The 10,776-nt window shown below is 47.8% G+C and overlaps 1 protein-coding gene across 2 annotated transcripts in view; it reads right to left on the bottom strand.

The window, feature by feature from the left end:
- The window catches only part of NSMCE4A (NSE4 homolog A, SMC5-SMC6 complex component), a 69,717-nt gene extending 59,395 nt beyond the window's left edge, over nucleotides 1-10,322 (bottom strand). Inside the window, exon 1 of one of the 2 annotated variants that reach the window (XR_012220444.1) lies at nucleotides 10,035-10,322. Coding sequence is in view for 1 of the 2 variants with exons in the window: in XM_073546596.1 (XP_073402697.1) it covers nucleotides 10,035-10,170 (136 nt within the window). In the remaining variant the exon portion in view is untranslated. The remainder of the gene's footprint in view (nucleotides 1-10,034) is intronic. The other variant, XM_073546596.1, reaches the window with a different exon arrangement.
- Between the last annotated feature and the right edge of the window lie 454 nt (nucleotides 10,323-10,776).

The following is a 10,776-nucleotide window of genomic DNA, read 5'->3' as shown; positions in this document are numbered from 1 at the left end:
CCGAAAAACCTCTTGATCTTAATAGGTGCCTTTCAAGTTCCACGCCGTCAAGTGTAAGTTGTCCACTTGAGGTTGGAAGAAAGGGCCTTGGGAGAGTAGGTTGGGGTTTGAGGGGAGAACCCAAGGATCTGTCACTGACATAATTCGTAGCCACGAGAGCCACGGTCTCTTGGGCCAGAATGGTGCTATCAGGATTACTCTCGCCTTTTCCTCTCGATTTTCCGAATCACTTGTGGTAGGAGAATCAATGGAGGGAAGGCGTATGCCAGCTTGAATTTCCATGAGGCCTGGAGGGCATCCAGTATGTCTGGGTGATCTGCTGGAGACAGGGAAGCAAAGGTCTTTGTTTGTCTGTTCTCCATTGTGGCGAAGAGGTCCACTTGAGGATGCCCCCATAGAGCTACTATGTCCTGGAAGATTTGGCGATTGAGGCACCACTCCCCTTGCCGAAGTGTGTGTCGGCTTAAGAAATCTGCTTCTTGGTTGTCCTCTCCTCTGATATGAAGAGCTGAGAGGGACAACAAATTGCTTTCGGCTAAGCTTAAGATTCTTGCCGCAGAAGACATCAGAGTCTCTGATCGAGTACCTCCTTGTCTGTTTATGTAGGCCACTGTGGTGGTGTTGTCCGACAGGATCCTGACATGTTTCTGTTGGAGCTGTGGAAGGAAATGATGTAGAGCATAGTATACTGCAGTCAGTTCTTTTAAATTAGACGAGTATTCTCTTTCCTCTCTATTCCATCTTCCTTGACAAAAGCTAATCCCCATATGGGCTCCCCAGCCTTGGGGGCTAGCGTCGGTGGTTAGGATACCAGATGGTACTATGACCCATGGGACTCCTGAGGATAGATGGTCATCATCTAACCACCATTCCAGAGAAGTCAAGACCTCCTGAGTTAGAGTTATCTTGCTCTCAAGGTAACCACCATGTCGCCTCTCCTCCTGGAGGATCTGATGCTGAAGTGTGCGGACATGATAATGGGCCCACCGGACTGCAGGGGCACAGGAATCTAGCGACCCCAATAGCGACATTGCCCCTCTCAGAGACATGCGTGGTCTATCTATGGCTGCCTCTACTTTCTCTTTTGTTAGTGCAATCTTTACCTGAGGAAGTAGACATTTCTGGGTTATGGAGTTCAATTGGAACCCCAAAAACATCTGGAGGGATTGCGGAACGAGCCTGGACTTCTGTATATTGATGATCCAGCCTAGGTCCTGCAAAGATGAGATTGCATCAGCCACTCGCTCGGTACATTGGGTATCCGAGTTCCCGATTATTAGGAAGTCGTCTAAGTAAGGTACGATTAAAGTATCTTTTTGACAAAGATAGGCCATCACCTCTGCCATCACCTTGGTGAAGATTCATGGCGCTGTAGAGAGGCCAAAAGGCATGGCTGTGTACTGAAAATGACGGACCTTGCCATCGAACACCACTGCGACCCTTAGATATTTTTGGTATCTATTATGGATAGGAAGATGATAGTAAGCATCTTTTAAGTCAATCCCCGCCATCACACAATTTGGAAAGAGAAGCTTTATGGTGGATCTGATTGATTCCATCTTAAACTTATAATTTTTTATAAACGTATTAAGCTTCCTTAAATTAATAATTGTTCTAAACGTACCATCTGGTTTGGAAATTAAAAATAAAGGAGAGTAGAAGCCTCTACCTTCCTGTCCCTCTGGGACCTCCACTAAAACCCCCCCCCCTTGCATAGTAGGCTCCGAATTTCTTCTTCGAGGGCCTTTTGTTGGGCCATAGAGTTAAGGCGGGTTAGGATAAAGAAATCATAAGGGTTTTGAAGGAATTCTATTTTCATTCCTTCTTTAATAATACCCAAGATCCATGGGTTTGAGGATATTTGTTCCCATTTTGGATAAAAGAAACGTAATCTACCCCCTACAGGTGGGTCTGATTTTTTAATTTCTATTTTCCCTTCGGAATGTTGGACCCCTGAACATGGTACCCTTTTGTTTCTCTTCTTTTGCGGCCCATCTATTTGATCTTTCCATTTGCCTCCTTCTTCCAAACGGTCGCCTCTTAAAGGTTCTCCTATAGAAAGGGATAGAAGGGTCATGGAGGGCCGACTTCCTCTCCTTTGCTTTGGCGAGTATACTGTCTAACTCTTTCCCGAAGAGAAACTCACCCTCACATGGGGTTGCACAAATCTTAGCCTTTGATTGTGCGTCCCCCTTCCAGCTCTTCATCCACAACGCCCTTCTGGAGTTGTTCACAAGAGCTGCTGATCTTGCTGCCAGCCGTAGAGTGTCCGCCGACGCATCAGCCATAAAGGCAGCTGCCCCTCTAATTAATGGGATAGCGGCCCGTAATTTTTCTCTGGACACCTTTTGCTCGATTTGTTGATCCAGCTGGTCCAACCACATGAGCATAGATCTAGTGGTGCATGTGCTGGCTACAGCTGGCTTAAAAATACCCGTGGTAGATTCCCAAGACCTCTTCAATGATGATTCTGCCTTGCGGTCTAACGGGTCTGCCAACAAGCCTGCGTCCTCTACTGGAATAGCCGATTGTTTCGAGGTAGAGGATATAACGGCATCCACTTTTGGCACTTTGGTCCATTTTAATAGCTCCTCATCGCTAAATGGATACTTTCTTTTTGAGGCTGATGGGAGAAAACTTCTTTGGTCGTGTTTTTCCCATTCCCTTTTTATTAGGGCCATAATTGCCGGTATTACCGGGAACGCTCTCCTTTTCTTTTCCGCCAATCCCGCAAACATTATGTCTTGTGCGGTTTGGGCACCCCTTGGTTCCTCACACCCCATAGTGCTTCTCACCGATTTGACTAGGTTGTCCACACTATCCAGGGGGAAACATGACCGTCCCTCCATGTCTGATGACGACGAGGATGTGAGTGAGGAGTCAGAGATTAACCCCCCTTCTTCCTCTGACTCTGAGCTGAGGGTTAACTGCTTTTTGCTGCCAGTCTCTGAGGGAGTTTTGGCACGGTTAATAGCCTGTATCTCCTCCCTGATTATTGCTCTAATGTCTTTTGTCGACAATGCGGCCCCTTGCTTTGTCTCTCTGGTGCACTGCTTACAGAGCTTCTTAGGGTAGGAGTCAGGGAGAGGTTCAGAGCATAACGCACATTCTTTATGCTTGGATTTATCCTTTTTCTTTGTCTAGAAGGGGACACCAAGGCGGGGGGGGGGGGGGGCGGAGAGGTCAGCTTAGTAGGCAGAGTATATACTTTGCACACTCACCCAGTGAGGCCTTATATCACCGGATCAGATGGCTGAGATCCCGTCCTAGGCCTTGATTCTCCTGCTTCATTCCTTCGGCCGGTGTTGCGGTCCCTGGTGGAGCTACCTCCTGCAGAATCCCCCGCTGGAGCGTGCGCTTCCGTTGGGGACGACATTGCTGCATCGCCGCTCAGCTGCGCCGCTGTTTAAATAGTTTGCCTTTTTTTTTTTTTTTCCTGCCGTCCCCCCGGAAGTTGCTCCTCCTCCCTGGGATCACCGCGCGCATGCCCCGACGCGCTCTCAGCCATCCCGCCCCGGAAGTTCAACCATTACTTCCGGGGGGGTCAGGAGACTCTGCGCCGGCCGGCTACCGCGCCGCTTTGATGTGCGGCCCCCGCTCTACATGCGGTCCCCCTCTCCATGCGGTCCCCCTCTCTATGCACCCCCACCACTGCGGTGCGCTTTTTATTTCAAAAGAAAAATCTTCTCTTTTTTTTTTTTTTCTTCTGCGCCACTGGCGCTCTTACCACTCCCAGTAGCGGTGCGTCCCGGTGCCTACCGGCGCTCTCCTGGGTGAGACGGGGCGGCCCTCCCCGGACCCCGTCATCACCCTTCGTTCACCAGACGAGGAGGGAGCCGTCTAGCGGAATCTCCCCCGACGCTGCCTCCGGACCGCAGCCCCTGCCGTTCACATGGAGACTGCACAGGCGGCATGCCTGGCCCAGGTATTCTTTCCTGAAGGATATCGTGGCTCCGTTTGGAACAGGAAACCAAAACTGAGGAGGAAAGGCGGACCGCCCCTTTTATCTTTCCTGTAGGGTTTCCTGTTCCAAATGGGGCGGATCCGATACCTCCAGTGGGTGCTGTCGTGGCGAAGGGTAAAATGGTGGATAATATATATATATATATATATATATATATATATATATATATATATATACATACACACACACACACACACACACATATATACACACACACACACACACTGATTGACAATCAATTTCACATGCTGTTGTGCAGATGGAATAGACAACAGATGGAAATTATTGGCAATTATCAAGCCATCCTCAATAAAGGAGTGGTTCTGCAGGTGGGGACCACATACCACATCTCAGTACCAATGCTTTCTGGCTGTTTTGGTCACTTTTGAATGTTGGTTGTGCTTTCACACTCGTGGTAGCATGAGACGGACTCTACAACCCACACAAGTGGCTCAGGTAGTGCAGCTCATCCAGGATGGCACATCAATGCGAGCTGTGGCAAGAAGGTTTGCTGTGTCTGTCTGCGTAGTGTCCAGAGGCTGGAGGCGCTACCAGGAGACAGGCCAGTACACCAGGAGACGTGAAGGGGGCCGTAGGAGGGCAACAACCCAGCAGCAGGACCGCTACCTCCGCCTTTGTGCAAGGAGGAACAGGAGGAGCACTGCCAGAGCCCTGCAAAATGACCTCCAGCAGGCCACAAATGTGCATGTGTCTGCACAAAAGGTTAGAAACTGACTCCATGAGGATGGTCTGAGGGCCCGACGTCCACAGATAGGGGTTGTGCTCACAGCCTAACACCGTGCAGGACGCTTGGCATTTGCCACAGAACACCAGGATTGGAAAATTCGCTACTGGCGCCCTGTGCTCTTCACAGATTAAAGCAGGTTCACACTGAGCACATGTGACAGAGTCTAGAGATGCCGTGGAGAGCGATCTGCTGCCTGCAACATCCTTCAGCATGACCCGTTTGGCAGTGGGTCAGTAATGGTGTGGGGTGGCATTTCTTTGGAGGGCCGCACAGCCCTCCATGTGCTCGCCAGAGGTAGCCTGACTGCCATTAGGTACTGAGATGAGATCCTCAGACCCCTTGTGAGACCATATGCTGGTGCGGTTGGCCCTGGGTTCCTCCTAATGCAGGACAATGCCAGACCTCATGTGACTGGAGTGTGTCAGCAGTTCCTGCAAGATGAAGGCATTGAAGCTATGGACTGGCTCGCCCGTTCCCCAGACCTGAATCCCATTGAGCACATCTGGGACATCATGTCTCGCTCCATCCACCAACGTCACGTTGCACCACAGACTATCCAGGAGTTGGCGGATGATTTAGTCCAGGTGTGGGCAGTGCTGTGGAGTCGGTAAGCCAATCCTGCGATTCCGACTCCCACATAATTTTTCACTTAAATATAAGCAATATAATTGTAGTACAATGTGAACATCAGACATTTAATCATTTTTATGATACAATAATCAAGATATTTAGACAGAACATAATATATATTTATTGGAATACAACTTTAGAACACAAAAAACTGTAATAAATTGTAAATATGTCATACACTATATAATATTGATTACATATATACAGTACAGACCAGAAGTTTGGACACACCTTCTCATTCAAAGAGTTTTCTTTATTTTCATGACTATGAAAATTGTAGATTCATTCTGAAGGCATCAAAACTATGAATTTACACATGTGGAATTATATAATTAACAAAAAAGTGTGAAACAACTGAAAATATGTCTTACATTCTAGGTTCTTCAAAGTAGCCACCTTTTGCTTTGATTACTGCTTTGCACACTCTTGGCATTCTCTTGATGAGCTTCAAGAGGTAGTCACCGGAAATGGTTTTCACTTCACAGGTGTGCCCTGTCAGGTTTAATAAGTGGGATTTCTTGCCTTATATGGGGTTGGGACCATCAGTTGTGTTGTGCAGAAGTCTGGTGGATAAACAGCTGATAGTCCTACTGAATAGACTGCTAGAATTTGTATTATGGCAAGAAAAAGGCAGCCAAGTAAACAAAAACGAGTGGCCTTCATTACTTTAAGAAATGAAGGTCAGGCAGTCTGAAAAATTGGGAAAACTTTGAAAGTGTCCCCAAGTGCAGTGGCAAAAACCATCAAGCGCTACAAAGAAACTGGCTCACATGAGGACCGCCCCAGGAAAGGAAGACCAAGAGTTACATCTGCTGCGGAGGATAAGTTCATCCTAGTCACCAGCCTCAGAAATCGCAGGTTATCAGCAGTTCAGATTAGAGACCAGGTCAATGCCACACAGAGTTCTAGCAGCAGACACATCTCTACAACAACTGTTAAGAGGAGACTTTGTGCAGCAGGCATTCAAGGTAAAATAGCCGCTAGGAAACCACTGCTAAGGACAGGCAACAAGCAGAAGAGACTTGTTTGGGCTAAAGAACACAAGGAATGGACATTAGACCAGTGGAAATCTGTGCTTTGGTCTGATGAGTCCAAATTTGAGATCTTTGGTTCCAACCACCGTGTCTTTGTGCGACGCAGAAAAGGTGAACGGATGGACTCTACATGCCTGGTTCCCACTGTGAAGCATGGAGGACGAGGTGTGATGGTGTGGGGGTGCTTTGCTGGTGACACTGTTGGGGATTTATTCAAAATTGAAGGCATACTGAACCAGCATGGCTACCACAGCATCTTGCAGCGGCATGCTATTCCATCCGGTTTGCGTTTAGTTGGACCATCATTTATTTTTCAACAGGACAATGACCCCAAACACACCTCCAGGCTGTGAAAGGGCTATTTGACCAAGAGGGAGAGTGATGGGGTGCTATGCCAGATGACCTGGCCTCCACAGTCACCAGACCTGAACCCTATCAAGATGGTTTGGGGTGAGCTGGACCGCAGAGTGAAGGCAAAAGGGCCAACAAGTGCTAAGCATCTCTGGGAACTCCTTCAAGACTGTTGGAAGACCTTTTATAGAAATCATATATGGAGAGAGCTATATATATTTTCATTCCAAATAGAGGCAGCACTCCATAGTTAGTTTTCAAGTGATAGTGAATTTATTAGACCCACATATCAGAGCTCTGATATGTGGGTCTAATAAATTCACTATCACTTGAAAACTAACTATGGAGTGCTGCCTCTATTTGGAATGAATATTGGATACTGTGGCTGATACTGGACTATTTGCCTGGGGGTCGTGCACCCGAAGCCAAGTACTGTGCTGTTTCATATATATATATATATATATATATATATATATATATCACTATGACTTATCTCAGCTAAGACAAGGCCTAGATCCTCAGGCTACATTCACACCATGGGCGTAGCCAGGATCAAATCTAAGGGGGGGGGGGGGAGCAGAACCTCATACTGTTCCGCAGAACCTCATACTGCACACCTCAGCTGCTGCAGAACCTAATACTGCACACCCCTACACTTGAAAATAAAGCCTGCACCTTAAGATGTGGTGAATGCAGTCTATTTATTCCAACTATCAATTGATGTTGATGTGTTACTGAAGACGAGCAATGCCTGTCCTGGGCGTCCTTTTGGGCAGCTATGAGGTGTACCTGAATGGTGTTAAAAAAAAAAAAAAAAAAAAGGAGTGTTAGTCTGTGTGCTATCCGGCTTTTATTCTTTTTGGTACAGATATGATATGGATAGACAAATATGGATAAATGGATGGATAGAGCAGATTTCTAATCTGCTTTTGCTATTAAAAACATTATCTATGAGCTCAAAAACCTTTCAGGTGATGCGGTTTTTTAAAAAGCTGATCTGCTTTTGCAGCTGAAAAACGTATCCTCAAAAAGCGCAGCAAAAACGCTGTGTGTGAATGTAGCCTTAGATCAGGAATAGAACAGCCATTTATAGGACATTTCACAACTTTCCCAAATTCCTATGAAAAAATATTCAGCACATTCTGCATTGAATTACTGTACCCAATTTATTATATATTTTAGGAGTCGGACCATTTTATACCGACTCCAACAAAATGAGCACCGACTCCGACTCCACAGCCCTGAGTGTGGGAGGAGATCCCTCAGGAGACCATCCGCCGTCTCATCAGGAGCATGACCTGACATTGTACAGTAGGGAGATCATACAGGCACGTGGAGGCCACACACAATACTGAGCATCATTTTGACTTGTTTTAAGGACATTACATTTCACTTTAATTTTGTGTGTGACTCCAAATCCAGGCCTCCATTGGTTAATACATTTGATTCCCATTGATGATTTTTGTGTGATTTTGTCAGGGCTGTGGAGTCGGTAAACCAAACCTGCGACTCCGACTCCTCAATTTCCCTTACACCGACTCCGACTCCGACTCCACGACTCCGACTCCCACACATATTGCTTATATTTAAGTGAAAAATTTATTGTAGTACAATGTGAACCTCAGACATTTAATCATTTTTATGATCCAATAATCAAGATATTTAGATAGAACAGAATATATATTGGTGTACTACCCGGTTTTCATTCTTTTTGGTACAGATACGATATGGATAGACAGATATGGATAGATAGAGCAGATTTCTAATCTGCTTTTGCTATTGAGTAACATTATCTATGAGCTCAAAAACCTTTCAGGTGATGCAGTTTTTTAAAAAGATGATCAACTTTTGCAGCTGAAAAACGTATCCTCAAAAAACACAGGAAAAACGCTGTGTGTGAATGTAGCCTTAGATCAGGAATAGAACAGCCATTTATAGGACATTTCATAACTTTCCCAAACTCCTATGAAAAAATATTCAGCACATCCTGCATTGAATTACTGTACCCAATTTATTATATATTTTAGGAGTCGGAGTCGGTCCATTTTATACCGACTCCAACTCCGACTCCACCAAAATGAGCACCGACTCCGACTCCACGACTCCGACTCCACAGCCCTGGATTTGTTGTCAGCACATTCAACTTTGTACAGAGCAAAGGATTCAATGAGAATATTTCCTTCATTCAGAGCTAGGATGTGTTATTTGAGTGTTCCCTTTATTTTTTTGAGCAGTGTATATATACACACACATACTGGACATGGAAAGGTCCTTATGTCAGCATAGTGTATGACAGTTTAAAGGAAATCTATCAACAGGTTTTTATCATATAATCTGAGAGCAGCATACTATAGGAGCAGATAGCCCAGTAAGTGACTGATCACTGGAGTCAGGCTGTATGTTGCTGTTTCAACACAGTGTTTCATCAGAAGGAGATTATAAAGACAGAAGTGCCTCCTAGTCTAACTCCACCCCAAGCACCACTAAGGAGATGCTCTCTTTGTCACTATACAATGCACACAGACAGCTGCCAATCAGGGATGTGGGTGGGGTTATACACAGCTCAGCATTCAGAGCTCTGCTAGATCTGCAGCAGAGAAAACTGTGATTGTATCACAACTGCTACAGCCAGTAAACTAAGTGACACATCACTAGAATCAGGGTCTTGACCCCTACATCATGCTGCGGTCAGATTTCCTTAAAGGAATGTCATGCCTGTGCAAAATAAACCTGCAGCACGAATTGTCAGGAACAGCAGATCCGCAGCGAGGCAACATGTGCTGCTTTAGTAGCTGCCAGATTCATCCTCGCTAATGGGCAATGTGCAGCTTCCCCTGGGGACCGCAGTAAAAACAATCTGTGGGGGCGAAGCCTGACCTGCGCCCCCGAACGTGATGTCTCCCCCTGCAGTCATAGTCCTGAGCCGCCCTCTTAGGAGATAGGATGTCTTGTTTTTGCAGACTGTCTCATACGGCAGGGCTCGGCGTCCATAACAGGTGATGAGGGCTTCATAGCCCGGATTTTGCGGGTCACTGGCATTCGCCGTTAGGTCACCACATCAGGCGACATTGTATCAGTTTTGAAAAGGATTTCTCTGATTATAAGGTTTACAAGAAAACTCACATTAACCCACGTATCGTCATTGTAACAGCACCAAAGGTCTCATTGCCATAGCAACCAAGTAGAATTCTGCTTTCACTTTCTATACTGTTGCTATGGCAGACACAGACACACGAGGGCGCACTGCGCATGTCCAAGCACAGCTCCCCGTTATCGCCCCTGCAAGCCCCGGGCTCCCCACACTCACGCTGCATGCTCTGCATCAGCTCCCGATACTGGTGTCGGATCTGCCGCCGGTTTCCATCATCTTGCTCCACCTCGAAGTTCCGACTGACGTCGTTGTCCTCCATCTCCTCGTCGTTAGTGGACCTCCTCCGGGACATCTCGTACGGCCGCTTTTCTCACAGGACAACGGACAGGGATAGAGCGCGGCAGTGCGCAGGCAAAACGGTGACGCTATATGTCACGTGTCCTACAGGCCGGTCACGTGACTGTCCTGGCCCTGGGCCTTCCTGGTCGGCGCGGGCAGAGGCAGACACTTCTGTCTGGAGGAGGGGTGGCGCGGCGGCCGTGCCCGGTACTGCTGCCTGGAGGAGGGGTGGCGCAGCGGCCGTGCCCGGTACTGCTGCCTGGAGGAGGGGTGGCGCAGCGGCCGTGCCCGGTACTGCTGCCTGGAGGAGGGATGGCGCAGTGCCCAGCACTGCTGCCTGGAGGAGCGGTGGCACAGTGGCAGTTCCCAGTACTGCTGCCTGGAGGAGGGGTGGCGCAGTGCCTAGGACCCAGTACTGCTGCCTGGAGGAGGGGTGGCGCAGCGGCCGTGCCCGATACTGCTGCCTGGAGGAAGGGTGGCGCAGCGGCTGGGCTCAGTACTGCTGCCTGAAGGAGGGGTGGAGCAGCGGCCAGGCCCGGTACTGCTGCCTGGAGGAGGGGTGGCGCAGCGGCCGTGCCCGATACTGCTGCCTGGAAGACGGGTGGCACAGTAGCAGTGC

This window comes from Dendrobates tinctorius, unplaced genomic scaffold, assembly GCF_039654945.1.
Source record: "Dendrobates tinctorius isolate UK_male_01 unplaced genomic scaffold, ASM3965494v1 ptg000149l, whole genome shotgun sequence".
Lineage (NCBI taxonomy): Eukaryota > Metazoa > Chordata > Amphibia > Anura > Dendrobatidae > Dendrobates > Dendrobates tinctorius.
This window is presented reverse-complemented; position numbering and strand designations above follow the sequence as displayed.